The sequence below is a fragment of the Esox lucius genome, chromosome 15, assembly GCF_011004845.1.
Source record: "Esox lucius isolate fEsoLuc1 chromosome 15, fEsoLuc1.pri, whole genome shotgun sequence".
NCBI classification, from domain to species: domain Eukaryota; kingdom Metazoa; phylum Chordata; class Actinopteri; order Esociformes; family Esocidae; genus Esox; species Esox lucius.
This window is the reverse complement of record NC_047583.1, coordinates 25296448-25318262: the sequence shown is the minus strand read 5'-3', so window position 1 is coordinate 25318262 and position 21815 is coordinate 25296448. Positions and strand designations below refer to the sequence as shown.

Sequence of the window (21815 nt, the reverse complement as noted above, 5' to 3'; positions counted from 1 at the left end):
CATTGGATGCGCTAACCGCATAAATATTTGCAATTCATATCTACATGTAATTATTGACATCTGTTCGTCTGCACCGCTGCAACCAGCTCCAATGGCCTAGCTAACGTTAATGAAGCTAGCTAAACCTCTTGTTAAACACATAGCGTTAGTTAAGTTAATACAGGAGAAAATGGCACAAATCCAACATTCACCGCAGCAACCCAGGCTATCAATGGTGGGTAATTTAAACAGTAGGAATGGTTTACCTGACATTCGGAAAACGATTATATTATTACCGGTACATTTGTCATAAGATTCTGTGTTATACATGCTGCACTACACTACACTGACCACCCATAGAACCACTGCAATTAGCACTAAACTTCGCTTTGACAATAAAGATATTCTTCTCCTTCACCTCCCAAAAAATTGCATTATTGAACCACCCTGATCGAATGTACAGATAACAGTCTGTACTGTTGTACGCTTTCATTCTGGTAGCAATGTAAGGCGGAGGATTGATTCTCCACGAGGTATATGTACACATCCCCAATGTTCGCTGTTTTTAACGATTTAAGTAACGTAGCGGGTGCTAGATATGGGTCACAAGTGCCTAAGACTTGCAGTGTGTTTGCATACTCTTGTTTTGTGAGGTGATCTAAACCCTCATGGGCTGTAAAAGTAGAACATTTGACAGGACTGTGCAGTAGCTCCATAGAATCCCCAGTGTTAGCGGCCATGTTTCCACAATGTTTTGCCCACCAGGCTGTCAGAGCAACGACGTGACTGAAAACTATAATTTGGCCACCTTCGTATTTTGTTGAATTACATTCTAATTGCTTTTTTGTCATTTGTATTACAAATGAGAGATCGTAGTCTTCAAGTGTCTATTTGAAAGTTGTAGCTACAGTAGCTTTCAGGCCTTCCGGATAAGATATTACATGACGATATTATACATGTCTTACAACTTCTGCAAATAGAATTTCACGTATTGCAACATGTCTAAAACAATTTCACTTGGACATTACAAGACGTCTGGTCTGGTGCAACTTCTGCAAGTCGAATTTCACGAATTTCAACACATTTTCATACATTACATTTTTAAATAAAAAAATGTGTTTTAACCTCAATACATTTCATTAAAAAAAATGTGGTGGGCTAGCTGCAAAACGTACCGTTGATTTCCAGTGCATTTACAATTTGAACTTGAAAGGATTTACTTCCCCGAACACTAGAAACGGCCGATAATGGGGGTGGCCTGTAGTAGGGAGAGGTATAGCTACTATTTACAGAAGAGAGCTCGCCTCAGAAACTTGCTGCCAAATGAACACCATTCTAGACAATTTCTATACAAAATGTAAGTTTAAGGAACGGTTAACGAAGAAAATACATTGACTGATATATTGATTTATTGAAGGGGGGCTAATTAATATTTTAGGGGGGCTAAAGCTCCCTCAAATGGGCCTAAGGATGTCCCTTGTTATGGAAATTTATTGGACAGCACAACACAGGAATAATGTCCAACAATGTAGCAGGATAATGCAGATCTGTGAAGCTGTAGGGTAACATGGGGCAAGACCCCCCCTGGGGTAATATGTCTCAGTCTTTTCCACCCTCCTGTCTCAGTCTTTTCCACCCTCCTCTGTCTCAGGTTTTAGCAGGGTCCTCTGATGTTGGGAAGCAGCTCCCAGAGGTAGTGGCTCTGCTCCAGAAGCAGGACCTGCTGGAGACCCAGATCTCTGCTCACGGAGAGACTCTGAGTGCCATCAGTACCGGTGCCTTAAATGGGACACAGAGAGACACACTGCAGATCCAGACCAGAGTCAAGTCGCTCAATGCTCAATACAACTCTTTAGTAGCCCTTAGTAAGAACAGGTAAGCACACGAATAGTCCTCATGTATTCAAATGTAAATGACTGAGAACCAAATATTTATTTGTGACTATTTGAACTGATGTGGTTACAGCATAGCACTGAGAAACATCTGAGATACAGCATAAACACCCTTTACATCTGAGACACAGCGTAAACACCCTTTATATGCAAATTGATTGTTAGCCAACTTACTGACAATAGAGGTTTAATAATCCCTTTGGTGGTTTTTAAAACCACAAGAATGGTCCCTGTTGATTGAAGTGACTTTGTTTAAAATATTATGCAGAAAAAGATGAAGTGGTTCTGTTGTTGATTATTTTCGTAATTAATCTACAGGAGGAAAATGCTCGAGGGCCAGTTGAAGTTGTTTGAATTTTTCCAAGACTGTGAGGAGGCGGAGGCGTGGATCTACGAGAAGTGGCTTCCCCTGCAGTCTGCCAGTCTTGGCAGAGATCTCAGCCAGATCCAGCTGGCCTTTCAGAAGCACAAGGTCCGGCCATGGCTCTCCATTCCCAAATACACGCCATTACTGGTGACCGGAGCTCTGTTGGTTCCGAGTCATATATAATTACACCTGTCAGTACAAAATGAAATCCATGGGCTTAAAACATGTCATAGGGATGCCAATCTAAATCAGACTGTGACATTTATTATACAAAACTACTATAAACTGATAAAATGCATTAATGGTGCTTGTGCAGGTTCTTGAAGCCGAGGTGCAGTCCCATGAGTCTCTCTGCTCTGGGGTTTTGAGTAGAGGTCAGGAGATGTGCAGAGGGAGACACCCCAGTGAGAAGGACATCCAGAAGTCAGTCCGGACTCTGAAAAAGCAGTGGGAGCACCTGAAGGACGAAGTGGCCAATCACAAAAAAAGACTCCATGCAGCCACTGTCATCAAGCAGGTGAGCAGCCATTGGAAATGCCGACATTTACCATTTCAACACTACTGTTGTTTGCTCCTTGGGGTTTAAGGCCGGGTGTCTCTGTAAAGCACTTTGTGACAACTACTGTTGTAAAAAGGGCTTTATAAATACATTTGATTGATTGATTGAGTACAGTGACCATTTCTATTTTGGTGTCAGTACTTTGCTGATGTGACGGAGGCCAACTCCTGGCTGAGTGACAGGAAGCCTCTTCTGATCAGCGAGGATTATGGGAAGGACGAGTCGTCCACCAGTGCCCTGCTGCAGCGCCACCTACGGCTGGAAAAGGAGATGGGAGCATACGCTGTTGAGGTGAAACGTCTGGGAGAACAGGCCAAAGGAGCTGCCACGCTGGCCCCGGTCACAGTAGGTTTTCAACCAATTGCATCCAATTATGCTGCATCTCTAAATGTCATTGTATCTTGAATACATCCTCAAACTCACAGTCTTTTATAGTCAAGTAGCTTACTTCTAGAAGTCCATCCTGCTAACTTCCAAAAGTGGCTGAGGGCTTTTTTATTATGCCACAGGCGGAACCCCAGCAAAATAAGATGGTCCAGTACAGTAATTCCTCTGAGGAAGAGGGGGGAGGGACCTCGCCTGTGGGAGTGTCCTTGTCCAGCGGAGCAGGGGCCAATCAGACATCTACCCAGATCCATTCACAGGAGGCCAAGGCCAAGATCAGGTTTAAATACACACGAGGTATACATTTTTTTCAATGATGCATTCTTTATTAGTAAAAACTGTATAGGAAGCAATTTTGTTTTGACCAGTTGGTTTGTTTTTGGTTTTCCAGGTGTGACGGCGTGGGACAGTGGGGAAATTGTAACTATTCTCAACAGAGACAATGAGGATAAGTTTCTTGTGAGGGACAGCAAAGGAAACGAACAGCTGGTGCCAACCACGTATCTCGCAGAGCTGCCAGCATCTACGGTAAGACGGTCTCTCTGGCCTAGTAAAGAACTTTGCTCATTTGTAACCTCGCAAATATTATTGTGTGCTGATATTAAAACCAGGATTGCAGTATGAAACTAATTCAGTCAGGTTTTCATCCCAATAACAAGCCTGAATATTCCTATGCTGAGATCAATGGCACACCCGGTTTGTGAAATAAATGATCAGATACATGCATGGTAACGTTGAAGTCCCTCTGTACATGGTTGACACTGCATCATTATCCATTCTAAATAGACAACGCCCTCTTTGCCACTTCCCAAACTATCAACCAATGAGATTGCTGAGAGCCCCTCCAAGAGGGTGAACCGTGCACGTCGTAGACGATCCATGCGGCGGGGGACGGCTGAGATCCAGTTCTCAGGAGTTCTTGATCCACATTACCAGAGGGACACCATAGAGAACACCCAGAGCAGTCTGGACCGGGACTTCAACAGTCTGACCAACCTGGCCAAGGTGACCGATATGACCACACAGCACAAAAGCACTTTGGATATTCAATTAGATGTCAAGGCTAAATAAAACATTGCAACTGGAACAACCATTTCAGGAACCACCCAGTTATTTAATTAGTTTACAAATATTAATGCTACCTTTCTTTTTGTAGCATACGCTTAATCAATCACTGTATATTCAAAAACGCAAAAACAAAACTCGACCTGTATGCTGAGACAATTACTTTGATGGCTGTGATTTTCTTCCTGGAACGTAAAACAATAATTGGTTATCAACAACATCAGTGGGTATTATTTATTTTATTTTGTGGACAATTTTTTTCTTGCAACAGTATGAATCATCACACTTTACACTTATTCTCGTCTAAGTTTTAACAGAATACATTTTGTATTACGCTTTGACAATTTCTTGAATAAATTATGATGCTGTAGCAGGGGCCAGCACAGAGAATAGGACACAGAGTGATCATGCAATTCACGTTACTCCTCCCACCTCCATACAGTCCAGGAGGATGAATCTGGAAGAGACGGTCAGGCTGCACCGATTCTACAACACCTGTGAGGAGTTTGAGTCCTGGATGGAGGACAAGGAGAACATCCTCAACACCTTCACTCCTAACTCGGACAATGTGGGAGTGGTGCAGGCCAAATATGAGGTAAGCATCCAGCCTCATAACTAAGATTTGTCCGGGACATTTCATTTCAAGAACACCTAAATAAAGGACTTTGTAGCACGTTCATAACCCATTTGTCTTCAGTGCTATAATGTACCAGAGCAAGTAGTTGACTTACCTTGTCTTGAACTCCTTGTGTTCCAGAACTTTCTGACAGAGCTGGCGAGTGGGAAGGGCCAGCTTGATGACATCACCCGACTGGGGGAGGAACTAGTCAAGAGCAGACACAGCAAACACAGGGAGATACAAGCCAAGCAAGGACAAGTCACCCGCAGGTAGGAGAACAAGCAAAAACAACATTATTTAGTATTAACATTACTGACATCTACTACGAAAAACACATTTGACATCATATTGTCTGTTTTTTGTGTAAAGTTTAGCAACTGCCATGCATTTTACTGACACACACGCACACACAAGGTACGTCCGTGTTGTTGATGTTGTTCTTTCTAGGTGGGAGCGCATGCAGAAACTAAAAGACGAGAAGGGTCATGAGCTGCTGAGCACAGCTGACGTGCGGTCCTTCCTCCAGAGCTGCGAGGAGGCGCGGGCCCAGCTTATGGAGCAGCTGAGTCAGCTAGACACAGTGGACGGTGTGGCCTGTACCCGCGTGGCCCTTAATGCAGAGGAGAGGGCCCTGGCTCAGTCACTGAGGGAAATACACGCCCTGGAGAGGAAAATCGCATACCTCAAGAGCGTGGCTAACATGTGAGGGACATCATTGTAAACCTCTCTTGTTTTTAATTTTATTCCGCTGACTGTTTTTTAGGTTCTTATTCAATCATTAATTTCCTTGTTCACCTGTTCATGTGTGTGGGAACCAGGAAGCAGGACTGCAGCCCTGCAGAGGCTGCGGCCATCATGGAGGAGGTGTGCGGCCTGGAGGCTCTGCTGCAGCAGTTGAGGAGCCAGGCGTCGGAGAGACAGAGGCTCCTGGAGGAGGCCAAGCGGCTGCAGCTGTTCCAGCAGGAGACCAGGGACTTGCTGCTCTGGGCCGAGGCCGTCCAGGGCCGTCTGCTCGAGGACAACACGGCTTCAGATGTGGCCTCTGCTCAGGCCCTGCTGAAAGACCACCAGGATCTCAGGCTGGAGATACACGGCCAGAGGGAGAGGTAAGACAGGAGGGGTTTGGTTATATTGGGAGGGAAATTTGGACTATTTTTGTTCTGTGGATGTTCTTTATAAACTTATATTAGACAGACCTATGCTTGGAGCAGTTTGGACCTGCATGGATTTTAAAAAAATACAAAAAGACAATGAACAATCGATTATAGAAAAATATCCACATAATACCTGAATTATACAGTGGTCCATGTTTGTTTGTGACCTACAGCATTAGTTAAGCACAGGCTCATATACACGAAAAACTCACTTAGGTATCAAATAAATTGTTTGTTATTACTGTAGGTGTCCCAATAGTGCTCTGCAGATTATCTACTTCATAGATCTTCAACCCTCTCCTGGAGACCACCTAGCCATTCCATCAATTAGATGTATCCCAGAGCTAGCACACCTGAATCAACTTATTAACTAATTAATAAGCCCTTACCTGTTGAATCAGATGAGCTAGTTCAGGGCTAAAACTAAACTATGAGATGGCTGGGGGTCCCCGGGAGAGGGTATTGTTCTACTTACTAGCAGTAACATTTTAACAATCTCCTAATCCTAACCCTTACCCTAACCTTCATCCTAACCCTTACCCTAAACCATATCCTAAACCTAACCTTAGCAAGCAGTTGTTTATGAACAGATTGTTGATAGCTCATTGACAGTTTTACTATCTATAGTATATCTACAGAGGGAACTTGGGACTCTCAAAATAATGCGTGGCCAAATTGTTTTAGAAATGATTCATGTGAATGAACAAGCCTACCACTTCTTGAATCATTTATAAATATCTTTACAATCAGAGAGTTAATGATATGACATAGGGATGTATCTTTTTAAACGCTGAGAGCATATTATTTATTTTATTCATATTTCAATATGATGAAACAGCCTTGTAACTGAGGGTGAGCACTAGCATTTCTGACAGTTTTGAAAATGATGATAACATGATTTCCTTCATGCTAACACATGGAGATATCGGATGATGAATTCAATGCAACTGTTTCTCAGGTAAGTCATGATTAAGAGAAAGTTAAGTAGAAGACGCTAGTTGGGGATGAGATACAAGGAAATCAAACACAATGTTTTAGGTTATGTTCTTTATTTCACTTCTTACAAGCACATTCAGGGCATAGGTCATATTTAATAGGTAATAGGTCATATTACATAAATGTATTAATCGTGGGTTTGAAGGGTGAAAGACATGGAGAAACTTGGAAAGTCTCTTGAGGATCAGTCAAGTGGAAACCGAGGTGTGAAGGACATCCATCAGACATTGGGAAAGCTGAACCAGGAGTGGACTAAGCTTGACAGACTGTGGGGCAGTAGAAACAGGACACTGGAGCAAGGTGTGGAACTTCAGAAACTGAACCAGGAGGCTGACCGCATTGAAGCTGCTCTGTCTGGGCATGAGGCCAGGCTGAAGGTCAAAGACCTTGGGGTAAGATCCTGTCGGTGCTTCCCGAATGGCACCAAGGTGACAATTAAGACTAATTTTATATACTGGACACGGTTATGATAAGATAACACTGAACCTCTGAGAATACAGCATTATGCTGTTAAAACGATAAGAAAATACTCTTTGAAGTTTAAACTGAAGAACCATTGAATGATAAGTATTGGCGCTGATTATTGGCCGGTAGCAACCACAGCAGTGTGTCCGGTAAGAACGACGGGAGTCAGTACTCCATTCTTTATCGGATAGATTATATGTGGTTTCTTTGATGCACCCACACTTTTACAAGCAAGATAACCCAGCCAGACATTCGGTGAAGGGGTAGTCCTGGTGCTTCAAACAGCGTGGTCTTGTCTGTGCTGATTGTACCGATGACGTTGACATACTTCACTTGTGTATTCAGGACTCGGTAGACAGTGTCCGTAGTCTGCTGGTCCGACAGGAGGAAGTGGAGGACCTGCTGAAAGCACTGGACCAACACATCAGTCTCTTCCAAGACAAGAGCAAAGAGCTCGTCAACAAACAACACTTTGCTGCCAAACAGTAAGACTCATGCTGACTACTGATTCAATAAAATTTCACCCAAAATTTGAAGGAAGTTTACTGAAGCAAACAATGTGCTCAAAACAGGGATTCAAATACAGGGATATAACACCTGCGCTATAATCAAATGTTTTTTCTAGAATACAGGAGAGATCACATGTTGTTCAAGAGCGCAATAAGAAGCTTGGAGAGATATGCAAACAGAGAAGGGCCCTCCTGCTTGATTCCCAGAACTATCAGGTACACTTGATATGCAAAAGCAAACGTTTCGCACCCTTCCCACCAGTGGTAAAACACTTAAACACGTTGTGTGTGTGTTTGTCACCAGGAATTCCTCAGAGATGCTGAGGAAATGTTGTTGTGGATGGAAGAGAAATTCAAGATAGCTGAAGACGAGTCATACCGTGACCCTACCAACATCCTCCGCAAGCTTAAGAGACATGAAGCGGCAGAGAAAGAGATGCAAGCTAACCAAGTGTGGCTGGACCGACTAACAAAGGTATGTTCTTTTACATAACGTAATGGCCCTTCTCTCTTTGGTTTTGGGCTTATATCAGTATAGTTAGCTTGTGGTCTGGTTCTAACAGTCAGGGGAGAAAATGCTGTTGGAGGAGCACTGTGAGAGCCAGAGCATCAGACGGAAGTCCACCCAGGTTAACAGTCGCTGGATTAGGTTACAGAGGAAGATGGCTGAGAGAGGAGATAAGCTGAGACAAGCTGGACAGCAGGAACAACTCATGGAACTGCTACAGGTAACATAAGATCAATGTGGAACCATTACCAGTAACACATTATCAATCTGGAACTAATAAAGGTAACACATCATCAACCTCGAACAAATACAGGTAACACATAATCAACCTGGAACTAATACAGGTAACACATTATCAACCTGGAACTAATACATGTAACACATTATCAACCTGGAACAAATACAGGTAACACATTATCAACCTGGAACAAATACAGGTAACACATTATCAACCTGGAACTAATACATGTAACACATTATCAACCTGGAACAAATACAGGTAACACATTATCAAGCTGGAACAAATACAGGTAACACATTATCAAGCTGGAACTAATACAGGTAACACATTATCAACCTAGAACTAATACAGGTAACACATTATAAATCTGGAAATAATACCAGTAACACAATGTCAACCTGGAACAAAAACAGGTAACACATTATCAATCTGGAACAAAAACAGTTAACACATTATCAACCTGGAACTAAAACAGGCAACACTTAATGGACCTGGAACTAAAACAGGTAACACATTATCAACCTGGAACTAATACCGGTAACATATTATCAACCTGGAAATAAAACAGGTAACACATTATCAACCTGGAACTAATAAAGGTAACACATTATCAACCTGAAACTAATACAGGTAACACATTATCAATCTGGAACTGCTGCATGTAATACATTAAAAATCTATGCTTCTAATCTGAATCTAGTTTGGGTATCAAATTCTGGGAAGCAATGCTTTAGGTAAATATGAAATACATATTTTTTAGAGTACTGTTTTCAGTGTTCTAGACAAATAAGTAAATTAATCATGGGTCAGTTTTGGTAACTAGTTATGATTATAGTGAATTCTTAACATATACTGTACCTTGTCATTTCTGTACTTTAAACTGAAGTGTGTTTATGATGCTTCTGATGCCTATTCCTAGGATGCCAAGTTGAAAATTGAGGCCATTCAGAGGATGCTTCAGAATGCAGCCAAAGGTCATGACCTTCGCTCCAGTCGCCAGCTGTTGAAGGAGCACCAGCAACTGGAGACGGAGGCCCAGGAACTGGCTGACAAGATCAACACCATCGTGACCCGTGCCAAGGACCTGGCCACCAACCACTTTGACTCCCAGAAGATCCTTCGGGAGACAGACACCTACATGAAGCTGTATGTCCCGAAGAAGTAGTCAACCAATACGTTTAAAAACAATAAAGCAATACATAGATTCTTGTGTGGTTGATTGGCTGGTTGATTATTATTTTGTGCATTGGTTTATTTTACTTAATTCTCCCACTTTGTTCCTAAGTTTTTTTTGTCCTGGTTTGATGGTCAGAAAAAACAGAAACAGATGTGGCCCCTCTTCATAATCTGTGTGGATATTCTTTGATGCGATCTCTGTCTGTTCATGTCTTCCCACTGATATGCAGTTTCAAGTCGCTACAGAAGCCTCTTGATCATCGCAGGGCCCAGCTGGAGGCATCAGTTGCTCTGTTTGGCTTCTATCACGACGTAGACCTGGAACTCTCCTGGATCACAGAACACAACCCATCCACTAGCTCCACACACTATGACAAATCCCTGGCCGGGGCAATCAACCTCATGCAGAAACACAAGGTATCCGCTGGTCATAGAAAAAAACGTACATTGTTTTGCATTTTATTTCATATGAGATAATTTTTTTTAAATGAAGTGATTATTTTTGTTTAATCGCTTTTCCGACCAAGGTGGATGGATATAAATGAGCTATGTATTAGTTGTAGTTCCTGACAAACAAACAAACATGCAACAACGCTAAAAACGTGTGTTCTGTGATCAGGAGCTTCAGGCAGAAGTGAACGGTCACTCTAAACACTTGAACCGGGTCCTAGAGAAGGGGCGGAGCCTGGGGAGGTCCAGCCAATACGACGGAGAAGACGTTCAGCAGAGGAGCACCCATCTGGCCACTGAGTGGCAGGAGCTGCAGGCGGCGTGTGAGAAGAGGGCGGTCCATCTAAACAGGGCCATCACTAGAGAACAGGTAGGGACAGCAGCATCCTAATTATGATCCAGATAGGTTTTAGACTGGACTACTGTTTCACCCTGAATGATGAATAATAACTGTAGCCTGAGTACCACCTTGTCACTGTAACCCTATGCTCCTAGATCTTGCTTGACTGTGCAGAGCTTGATGCACGCCTCTCTGAGACTATAGCCTTGGTCAGCACTGATGAGTTTGGCAAGAACATCCTAGCTACCCAGAGTCTTATCAAGCAACACCAGGTACTGTATATCTGGTCTCATGTTCTCTGGCATTGTGCTAGCTGTGTTCAAACTCTGCATCAGTTTTTTTCATAAAGGATTCTGTTGAATGACCGCAGTATTCAGTAATAATCAGAGTAGTTGGTTAAAGAGGTAGGTAGTTAATCTGAATGCCTGGAACAATAGACCAATGACTGTTCATCTAGGCAAGGGGTGGACTCTATACACTCGCATCAGCCAATCAGGGCTTTGTTGGTAAAAATCTTTATTTAAATATATTTTTTCCCTAACAATTTTAAGGGCCATAGGACCCTCAGGGAAGATTATTAACCTAAAAGAAACATTTTAAAGCAACAGACCACTATTTATTAGACATACAGTGAATTTCTTTAAAGGATTTATTACAAGACTGCGCGGTCGCTATCAAGAGTCTACTGAGTCTGACAGCGCTGCATGTTGAGGAACATGGTCTGTAATGCTGCTGTCTGTGGGTCCTGCAGGCGTTGGAGGGAAAGCTGGATGTGTTAGAGGCCCAGGTGGAGGAGCTGGGTGACAGTGTGGAGTCAGCCGTCTGCGAGTGGAACCTGGATGAAGTCAAGCGGCCCTTCAGTCGCGTCAGCAGTCAGATGAACCAGCTGCAACACCAAGTAAAAATCAGGTAAGTTCCAGTTAAAAACTGTTTGCCGCAGAGATGCTACGATATATCGTAGTTTGAACTGACACAAGTTATATAACTTCGCTCAGGGGCCAGAAGCTGAGGGAGGCTCTCCCCTTCCACGAGTTCAGACGAGAGTCGTCAGAGTTGGACGAGTGGATCACTCAGCAGAAACAGATTGCCTCCTCGGAGGAATACGGAAATGACTATGAACATGTGCTGGTGAGAACGCTATCTGTGTCACTCCCAAATATTTAGAAAATATTATTTATACATGCTGGAAAATAGTGATAAGCCATGTTGTTTTTAGATTTTTGATTGATGAAGAATGCTCCTGATTTCCCTTGACAGCTACTGAGCGGTAAATTTGAGATCTTCCTGAAGCAGTTGGAGGTTGGTTTTGATAGAATGCGGAGCTGTGAGGAACTTGCTGATAGGCTCATTCAACATAAGCATCCTCAGAGTTCCACCATCAGGGACACCCAAAGTCATCTCAGGTATCAGCCATCATCTAATCTCTATGATGAACTGCTTGTGCTCACTTACATTTATTTTCAACATTTTCTGATAAAATATAACCCTAATCTGATGTTAACTTGTTGCTAATGATTTCAACCAGTTTTGCCGGTAGCAATAAAGCCCTGTTAAGGCAAAATTACCTGGTGACCTGAGTCATTTGGTTTTGCTTGCATCTCCCTCTGGTTTTCTAGGGTCTCATATAATGAACTGCAGGACTTGGCCAAAGAGCGCAAAGACCGCTTACTCAAAGCAGAGGAATGTCACAAGTTGTACAGAGATCTTACCAGTGCCTTAGGACATATTGAGGTACATTTCAAGCTTTAATGAGTCTCAATCTGATTTATTAAAATTTGCCCAAAAAAGCAGTAAGAATCTTACTTTTAGGCTCGCAAACAGATGCAGTCAAGTGTGTACTTAAAGGGCTTCGGTATATAGCTCACTGCTCTGCTTAGAGGCTCAGGGTTGTTCAGAGTTCATACAAAGTTAATCTCTGTGATGTTATTGGTCATAACCTACAATGTTTACAGTGTGCTGCTTATTCGTATAGAATCAGGACGTCAGTTTCTTTAATGTCCCTGTCACATGAGTAAAACATGTACATTAAATGTGAGGGTAAAATGGATCATTTCACACATTGTGTCACGTGAAATTAAAGTCACTAATGCTTAGCTTAATGTATATAAATTGGTCATTTGTGAGGTGTTATATGTAAATGTAAAAAAAATAAAAAAATACATATAACATTTTATTGTTGACTTCTGACTCTGCCTCCTCTCTATCTGTTGCCATTCAAACTCTGACAATTACAGGAGAGGTACAAGAGCATTCCTGATGAAATTGCCAAGGACCTGCGAGGGGTGCTGTCTCAGCTTCGTAAACATGAGGCCCTGGTCCATGAGCTAGCAGGGACAGAGCAGCAGGTAATGAACACAACTACACCCAGGATCACACCACCCAGAATCATGTCACCCAGGATCAAGTCAACCAGGATCATTTCACCCAAAATCATGTCACCTAGAATCACATCACCTAGAATCAAGTCACCCAGAATCACGTCAACCAGGATCATTTCACCCAAAATCGTGTCACCTAGAATCACATCACCTAGAATCACGTCACCCAGAATCACGTCAACCAGGATCATTTCACCCAAAATCGTGTCACCTAGAATCACATCACCTAGAATCAAGTCACCCAGAATCATGTCACCCAGGATCATTTCACCCAAAATCATGTCACCTAGAATCACATCACCTAGAATCAAGTCACCCAGAATCATGTCACCCAGGATCATTTCACCCAAAATCATGTCACCTAGAATCACATCACCTAGAATCACGTCACCCAGAATCACGTCACCCAGGATCATTTTACCCAAAATCATGTCACCTAGAATCACATCACCTAGAATCAAGTCACCCAGAATCATGTCACCCAGGATAATTTTACCCAAAATCATGTCACCTAGAATCATGTCACCCAGGATCACCTCACCCAGAATCTTGTCACCCAGGATCATGTCACACAGGATCATGTCTCCCAGGATCATGTCACACAGGACCATGTCACCCAGGATCATGTCACCCAGGATCATGTCACCCAGGATCATGTCATAATTCTTCATTTGTTTGCCCTGGATTATGCTGTAGATCACACGCTCTCCCATTGTCTTGAGCAGACGATTTAACTGGGGCTTTGTGAGCTTTGTTTTGAGGGTTTGCCACTCGCAGGTGTTGCTATTAAAGTAATGCAGGTGGTTTGGTGAGCCACACTTGCCTAAAACTTAACCTTTTCTTAAAAGTTGTCTAGGCTTTATTTCAGCAGGCTAACAATGATACAGGTTAGTGTATGACACAGGTGATTTATGGTGTTTGTCTGTTGTTTCCTCTGAATATTCTCATCATGTGGATTGGCCTTAGCTCCAGGAGCTGCTGGATGGGGCAGACTCCACCTTGGACCTTTGCACCCCGGAGATGAGGGTTCTACTGCAGAAGCAGCAACAGGAGGTGGTGGAGCACTGGGAGAAGCTGCGCCTCTACATGGACCAGAGGGAGGAAGAACTCAAAGGGACACGCCAGCGTTACCTCTTCCTAAACATGGTAATGGACTAACACTCCACATAGTTACGCGCCGATCCTGACGAAACACAGTCAACAGGGATTCTACGTTTTAACCTACTTATTGGTTAAGGGATAGATTTATAGATTCAGATTGGGTGTAGAAAACCAGTTCTCTATTTCTTGGTGCACTGTATGGATATTACATGATATATTATTACAGCAACGTGGTATGTTACATGTTGTTGCTTATTTCAGTCTCTTGTGCTGTTGTGCACTGCAGGTCCAGGACTACTCTCTGTGGTGCGCCCAGGTGCTGAGTGGGATGATGGCGGAGGAGTCCATTAGGGATGTTGCCACTTGTGACCTCCAACTGGCCCAGCACCAGCAGCTGTGGGCTGAGATTGTGGCCCGGGAGGAAGCCTACGACCAGGTGGTGGACATGGGGAAGGAGCTCAAGGAGCAGGACAGACACAATGCCAGAGAGGTATTCCACTGGATACATCTTCATTGCATACACAGAATGCGGGTCAGTTGCGGTAACATTACAGACAAATTGAATGTGACATTCATTGGTATGACAATCCGTGTCTGCGAAACCAGCCCGTAATGTGCATCTCGTCAAAGAACATCTCGGTGGCTGTCACTCAAATGGTGATGGGCTGAATGTCATTGGCTCAAACCACATTTTCTTTGGGATTGACCCATGTGTGCAATGCTTGCAGTACTTAAAATATTATAAAAGATTGTATTTAAAATTAAATGTTTACATAAATGGTAACTCATTAAGCTGGTAATATGTGGTGTCTTCTCCCTACCAGGTCCAGGACAGGCTGATTGGTCTGCAGGAAGTGAGAGATGAGCTGCATGGAAACTGGAAGAGGAAACAGAGGGATCTTGAGGGGACCCACCTGGAACAGGTCTTCTACAGGGACACAGAGAGCATGGAGAAGATCACCAACTCACAAGAGGTCAGAGGTTAAACATGATCAATCAAAGACTCCAATTGGAAGTGTATGTGGTCGATGGTGCTGTTATAGCCACATTGAAGCTTTGTGTTTTCTTTACTAAGTTGAAATGCCCACCGATCACTTTTTTTCCTTTCAGATCCTTCTGAAGAACAGTGATCTGGGGACTACAGTTGACGAGACAGAGGGACTCATAAAACGACATGAAGCCTTTGAGAAACTTCTCAGCACTCAAGAAGACAAGGTCCGGATTTCTACATTTTTTTGTCCATCCCTACACATTGGCCTTAACGTTTAATGACATAAATGAAGATGATGTCAATGTAATTGTCTATGATGAAACAGAATCAGAATTCCATACACGTGCCTGTACAACCATTTCAATGTCATTCCATTAGATATCATCGCTAAAGGACCTTGCAGAGAGGCTGAAGAAGGAAGACTTTGGTCGTGAGAAATCCAATCGCATCCACAGCAAGCTGAAGGCCCTCCTGGAGAGACGAAGCAGGATTAAAGGGTTGTCAATGAAACGCAGAGAGGAACTGACCATCTCCAGGCTGCTCTGCATCTTCAACCGCAATGCTGCCGAGGTACAGGACCACGCATCGTCTGTGGTCATTTCAAATCTGATTTATTTTCTCTGAACCACTTTCAGCGTATTGAGCCTGGCCTGGAGTCCCAGGTTACATTAGCTTGCAATTTGTGAAGAATCCATTCGTTTCCTTGCATCAGGAAAGCTTAAAGGTGCATTCCAGGATTGCATTTTAAACCTCCCATTTTGGATTGGATGTGTGATATGTTGTTTATATGTGCATAATTGAATTAGAATAACTGTCGTACCTCAGTCCGCCATGGAGTTCCGAGTTTCAAAGGAAGTGGTTTTAATGACATGGCACATCGTTTTAGCGCTCAATAATGCCACTTTTCAATTTCCATTTTAGACACTGAGCAGCCTCTTATCCAGACAACTTATTCTTTTTGTAGATTTATGAAGGGAACTAAACTAACTTGAATCAAAGGATGCCTGTGGCCACATATTGATGTATTGTTTGCCACTGTGTCTCTGTGCTCCAGGCTGAGGAGTGGGTGTCAGAGCGCATGCTGAAGATACAGGAGGACTCCAAGGTGGACCTGAGTAACCTGCAGACCAAGATGAAGCTGCTCCAGAAACATCAAGTCTTCGAAGCAGAGATTCTGGCCCATAGCAAAATCATTGACTCTGTTCAGATGGTAGGAAGTGTTTCTGTTCAGAGATTACTACCCACTCAGTAACAAGTATGATTTAGGGCCTACTTTTATTACATTAAGTGTTATATTATGTTGGAGAGGGGGTGTGAGTGTCACTTCATTTGAAAGAAAAAACTAAAGTGGTGTAATGTAATCTGGTAAAATATTTCAATCTAATATGTGGTTTCAACTAGCTCTAATATAAGTTCATTCAGATGTTCACACTTTGTGCAATGTAAATGATCCCAGAGTCCATGGGAACATCCTCGTCTCACTCTCTCTTACATTTTGTCAGTAGTGAACGGGTATTTGGGCAGCATCATAAATTGTGATAATATCATCACAGCCAGTCGCATGGTGTTTCTTCATCATTTGGCCATCTTATTTTCACTGTCTTTGAATACCACTAAGAAGCCATAGAGAGGAATGGCTCTGCATGTATCCATTTCAGCTTACACAAACCCTGTGTTGTCCTAGGCTGGTGAGGAGCTGGTGTCTTTACGCCATCCTAAGTCCCACGAAGTTCGCTGTAGTGCTGCAGCTCTTCAGAAACACTGGGAGGAGCTGAAGCTGGCCGTGGCTGCGAGAGGGAAAGTTCTGGAAGACAACAGAGACTTCCTGGAGTTTCTGCAGAAGGTGGACCAGGTGGAAGTCTGGATCAGACAGAAGGTGAGGATTTCTCTAGAACAGAGGTGTCAAACCGGTTCCACGGAGGGCCGAGTGTCTGCATGTTTTTGCTCTCTCCTTGTACTTGATTGGTTAATTAGGTCACTGATTGGTTAGTTTCTACCCTCACCTGGTTGTGTAGGTATGAACTAGGAACCAATTTATAGGAAAAACCAAAAACCTGCAGACACTCGGCCCTTTGTGGAACCGGTTTGACACCTGTGCTCTAGAACATTGTTTTCCAGACTTCCAGTTTAAGTCATAACATTTTATTTAATCTGACCGATTACTGCACTAACATGCCTGATTTAACTCAGGGGCTTGGTGGAGCTGAAATAGATTACATCATTATATGGGATTGGGGTACTTGAAGTAGTTTTGGAAACTTACAGAACAATGGTTGAGCTACCATGATATAAATTGTTGTCGCTCTGGATTCAAGTCTCTGCTAAATTACCAAAATTGTTTTTACTATTATCTTACTAGGTAACTCTTATTTTTGGAATGACCTGGGAGCAAATGGGTTTAATTGAAGTTAGAAAAGACAGAATAAACTTTTTTCTATGTTATTGACTTTGGTCACTGGTAAGTTGCTCTAACCACTAGGCTATCCTGTGGCCCCATCTTCTCTATTATATTTTAGGAGGTGATGATAAACATAGGGGATGTTGGCACTGACTATGAACATGGCCTCCAGCTGCTGAAGAAACTCAATGAATTCAGAGCATCAGGTTCTGGGGTGAGTTTGATTAGCCTAATGTAATACTTGTAAATATTTGTTGTTAAATCTTAAAGATACACTATTGTGTAATTTCAGCCAGTAGTTTTGAAAGTGGTGTTCACATGCCTGTTTTTACTGCACTGCATCATTCAACTTTGTAATACGTCATTAATTTTGTAGGAGACGTTATCAATTCACTTTGTACAATGACCCATTTGGTGTGCTTAAGATCCTGTAGAGCATTTTTAAAGCCCGCTCTTGCCGTTTTTCTGCGTAGCTAATTCTCAAATAACCTACCTCATGAAACATCAGAATTTTTTGTTCTAGTGAAAGTAAGGAAAATATCCGGCACAAAACAGATGTTTGATCTAAATATATATTTTCTGTGGTAAATCAGTATACTACGTGTTGTTACATCAGCTAAAATCACATGACAGTGGACCCTTAAGTCATTTTATATCTGGTTATAATTTCAGGAAGTCACAGTGGATGAGGCTCACATCAAGGCCATCAACAACCTGGCTGCTCGGCTGGAGAGACAGAACGGTGACGATTTGGCCACGGTGAAACAGCGCAGGCAACAGCTCAATGATAGGTACCTAGAGACCAAATAAAAAAACTGAGTTCATAAGAAAATTACAATGATTATGTGGATGATCATTTGAATGTTTATTGTCATTGAAGAGGACATTAATTCCAAAGCCCAAGAGTTACATCACCTGTATTAAAAATAAAACATTTGAATTATCTCACACTGTGGTATCGTCCATATACACTTTGTTAGGCTGTTTTAATTTGTTTCCATTTGACCACCAATTCCATCAGATGGAGCAATTTCCATGGTAACCTTAGCAGCTATAAGAAGAAGCTGGAAGCTGCCCTTGTGGTTCACTCTCTCATCAGAGAACTGGATGAAGTCTGGGAGAGAGCCAATGAGAAGGTTGGAATGATTTCATTGCAAACCTTGTCATCTTTGTGATCTTCGTCCAGTGCAAATGTTCCCAAGCTGCCATGATTCTTATCACAGCTAGCTCGACTAGAAATTACTTGCTGGCTCTTAGACAAAATCAGAAACACCTTTTATCACTAAGCACACTTAAACATACCCAGATGAAGGTATAATAGTGCTGCCAGTGGTAGACAACATGTAGGGCCAGAATACACACAATGTACTGTACTCCCCTTGGAGGGGAGTGCATTTCCTGGCCAACAAACACAATGAAGCTTTTGAGCAACCCCAACCTACCACAGGGGACATGGCCACTGACATGCCGCCAACCCTGGATGTTGCTGAGCCATTTACATCTCTGAATGCGAAATCCCCAGGGCACTTTTGGTATGCTATGACCAGGATCCTTACAGCTTCCATCCCTAAGAGAAGTCCTGTTGAAATTTTCTCTGCTTAAAATTGAAAAAGAGGTGGAGTTCTGTTAGTCTTTAAATTGAATTCTCTATTATGTAGACTGTTATTTTTGTAATATTTGTCTTAAGAAGATAATGTATCAGTTATATTAGACTATAAATCCTTACAAGTTATTGCATTGAATCCCAAACTGCTGGGATTTCATACGTAGATACAACTGCTGCAAGGACAGGACTGTGGCTGGGATGTGGAGAGTGTGGAGAATCTAATAAGACGCCATGAGGAGACTGAACGTGAGGCTGGAGTCATACAGCAAAGGGGCAAGGTAAGAGAGGTCCCAACAGGACCACTTGCTTTTTACAGTGAATATAAAAATATTAACTATTTAAGTAACTGGTTCCTGCAGAGCAATTTCTCTACTACTCATTCGAGGGTATTTCTTTATTTTTACCGGCCAAAATTATTTTTGTTCTTTTTTTATTGGGTATTTCTTTTCTTATCACTGAAAGTTTTTTCAATGATCCAATGAACCAAAATAAGGGAAATTTCAAATCAGTCCTAAAAATCTGCAACTTGGCAGCGATTGCCTGCACCTGTTTGATAGGGTACAGGGAGAGAGTAGATTACTGCCCCTCGTTATGCCAGATTCCCCTGTATTGCTGGGTTTTATGTTCCCGGTAACTGTCAAATCATACACTTCTGTTTAAAAGTTTGGAGGCCCTTAGAAAAGTCCTTGTTTTCAAAAGAAAAGCTAATTTCTTGTCCATTAAAATGACATTAAATTGATAAGACATACAGTGTAGACACTGATAATGTTTTAACTGACTATTGTAGCTGGATCGGCTCATTTTTAATGGAATATCTACATAACAACTGAGCAAGAGGACAAATACATTAGAGTGTCTAGTTTGAGAAACAGACACCTCACAGGACCTCAACTGGCAGCTTCATTAAATAATACCCACAAAACACCAGTCTCAACATCAACAGTGAAGAGGTGACTCCGTGATGCTGGCCTTCTAGGCAGGGATGTAAAGAAAAGACATATCTCAGACTGGCTAATAAAAAGAAAAGATGGACAAGAGAACACAGACGATGGACAGAGGAAGACTGGAAAAAAGTGCTATGGACAGACAAATTTAAGTTTGAGGTGTTCGGATCACAAAGAAGAACATTTGTGAGACGGAGACCAAATGAAATGATGCTGGAGTAGTACTTATCGCCATCTGTGAAGCATAGTGGAGGCAATGTGATGATCTGGAAGTGCTTTGCAATGCCATGCCATACCCTGTGGGTGGTGCTTGATTGGAGCCGATTTCCTCCTACAACAGGAAAATGACCCAAAGCACGGCTCCAAACTAAACAAGAACCATTTGGGGAAGAAGCAGTCAGTTGGTATTCTGTCTAATTAATGTTCTTTATGATCCAAATACTTCAAACTTCTGTACATAACACTTTTTTCCAGTGACTGAATCAACACTAGAAATTACAAGCTATGTTGAAAAACCAACAATAGGAAATACAGACAAATTTGTCTTGAATTTATCTGCCAGGCACTTGACAAGGATGCTGCTAACCGCCTGAGAGCTCAACCAGCAATGGCTGACAAACTAAGCAAAAAGCAGAGGGAGGTCAAAACTGCCCTACTCAAGCTGGAGAAGGAAGTAAAACTCAGGTTTGTTGTGAATAATTCCAAAAATAAAAAAGTAAAATAACTTTTTACTTGGCAAACATTTTCAGTTATAAATATTACATTATTGTTAATATCACAGTAAAGACATGCCTACTCTGAGAGGACACATTATTCCTTTTGCATTATAATTGGATGTGGGGAAAGCTGCTGTGAGACTAGCAGGAAATGATGATGGTTACAGGAAGGAGAAGCTGCAGGAGGCTCACCAACTGCAGCTGTTCAAGGCTAACCAGCGCCTACTACTGGACTGGACCCTGAAGCAGAGTGAAGAGATGGGAAAGAAAGGGCTGCCCAAGACCAAGACTGAAGCAGAGAGTCTCATTGTTGAACATCAGGACTGGAAGGTGATGACTGATTATTATGACACTGCATTTAAGAAAAGGTCAAATAAATCTCCCCAAATTTGAACCTCACATGACACCCAATTAATTGCAAATTTAGCTTCAAGGAGGAAATAAAATGTTTTTGTGGGTTCCAGACTGAGATTGATGCTCGAGCGGAGCGTATTGACTCTGTCAGGGACTTTGGCCTGGGTCTGGTACGGTCTGGACACAGCTCATCATCAGATATTAAAAAGTCCCTGACACAGCTTGAAGGGGCCAAAACAGGTCTGAGCCAGGCCTGGCAGGACAGGAAGAAGACTCTCGATCAGGCTCTAAAACTTCAGGTAACTACGCTAATTAGGAGAAAGATTATACCTAATCTAATGTTAGACATGTTTCCATGCTTATTGCCAATCAACTTTCCAGGTGATATTAATTCAAATAAATATAAAATTAACATAAAACATTTCAGATATTCTTTGGCTACATGGAGCAGAGTGAGAGCTGGTTGAGTAACAAGGAGGCGTTTCTGGCAAATGAAGACCTAGGGGTAAGGTCTCTGAATGCATGTTTTTATAAATAATGTGTGAACTTTTTTATCTAGGGCTTGCATAGCATTTATGAAGGCTTCATAAAGTCTTTGTAAGATATGCTTAGATAAAATGTTG

The 21815-nt window shown here is 42.3% G+C and overlaps 1 protein-coding gene across 3 annotated transcripts in view; it reads left to right on the top strand.

Annotated features, from left to right (window-relative positions):
- The window catches only part of sptbn5 (spectrin, beta, non-erythrocytic 5), a 46125-nt gene that overhangs the window by 14477 nt on the left and 9833 nt on the right, over nucleotides 1-21815 (top strand). For 2 of the 3 annotated variants that reach the window (XM_034297310.1, XM_034297311.1), the window contains 41 exons: nucleotides 1631-1854; nucleotides 2190-2343; nucleotides 2555-2755; nucleotides 2936-3142; nucleotides 3307-3478; nucleotides 3573-3709; nucleotides 3968-4186; nucleotides 4689-4841; nucleotides 5004-5134; nucleotides 5313-5567; nucleotides 5684-5971; nucleotides 6942-6977; nucleotides 7161-7407; nucleotides 7826-7965; nucleotides 8106-8205; nucleotides 8294-8464; nucleotides 8553-8717; nucleotides 9658-9884; nucleotides 10145-10331; nucleotides 10534-10734; nucleotides 10860-10976; nucleotides 11456-11613; nucleotides 11700-11832; nucleotides 11962-12107; nucleotides 12321-12435; nucleotides 12939-13049; nucleotides 14049-14228; nucleotides 14470-14673; nucleotides 15008-15157; nucleotides 15294-15398; nucleotides 15553-15744; nucleotides 16229-16384; nucleotides 16859-17050; nucleotides 17691-17786; nucleotides 18245-18363; nucleotides 18594-18708; nucleotides 19343-19456; nucleotides 20685-20806; nucleotides 21006-21168; nucleotides 21303-21491; nucleotides 21620-21697. In XM_034297310.1, the coding sequence (XP_034153201.1) occupies nucleotides 1631-1854; nucleotides 2190-2343; nucleotides 2555-2755; nucleotides 2936-3142; nucleotides 3307-3478; nucleotides 3573-3709; nucleotides 3968-4186; nucleotides 4689-4841; nucleotides 5004-5134; nucleotides 5313-5567; nucleotides 5684-5971; nucleotides 6942-6977; nucleotides 7161-7407; nucleotides 7826-7965; nucleotides 8106-8205; nucleotides 8294-8464; nucleotides 8553-8717; nucleotides 9658-9884; nucleotides 10145-10331; nucleotides 10534-10734; nucleotides 10860-10976; nucleotides 11456-11613; nucleotides 11700-11832; nucleotides 11962-12107; nucleotides 12321-12435; nucleotides 12939-13049; nucleotides 14049-14228; nucleotides 14470-14673; nucleotides 15008-15157; nucleotides 15294-15398; nucleotides 15553-15744; nucleotides 16229-16384; nucleotides 16859-17050; nucleotides 17691-17786; nucleotides 18245-18363; nucleotides 18594-18708; nucleotides 19343-19456; nucleotides 20685-20806; nucleotides 21006-21168; nucleotides 21303-21491; nucleotides 21620-21697 (6570 nt within the window). The remainder of the gene's footprint in view (nucleotides 1-1630; nucleotides 1855-2189; nucleotides 2344-2554; nucleotides 2756-2935; nucleotides 3143-3306; nucleotides 3479-3572; nucleotides 3710-3967; nucleotides 4187-4688; nucleotides 4842-5003; nucleotides 5135-5312; nucleotides 5568-5683; nucleotides 5972-6941; nucleotides 6978-7160; nucleotides 7408-7825; nucleotides 7966-8105; nucleotides 8206-8293; nucleotides 8465-8552; nucleotides 8718-9657; nucleotides 9885-10144; nucleotides 10332-10533; nucleotides 10735-10859; nucleotides 10977-11455; nucleotides 11614-11699; nucleotides 11833-11961; nucleotides 12108-12320; nucleotides 12436-12938; nucleotides 13050-14048; nucleotides 14229-14469; nucleotides 14674-15007; nucleotides 15158-15293; nucleotides 15399-15552; nucleotides 15745-16228; nucleotides 16385-16858; nucleotides 17051-17690; nucleotides 17787-18244; nucleotides 18364-18593; nucleotides 18709-19342; nucleotides 19457-20684; nucleotides 20807-21005; nucleotides 21169-21302; nucleotides 21492-21619; nucleotides 21698-21815) is intronic. The other variant, XM_010892973.3, reaches the window with a different exon arrangement.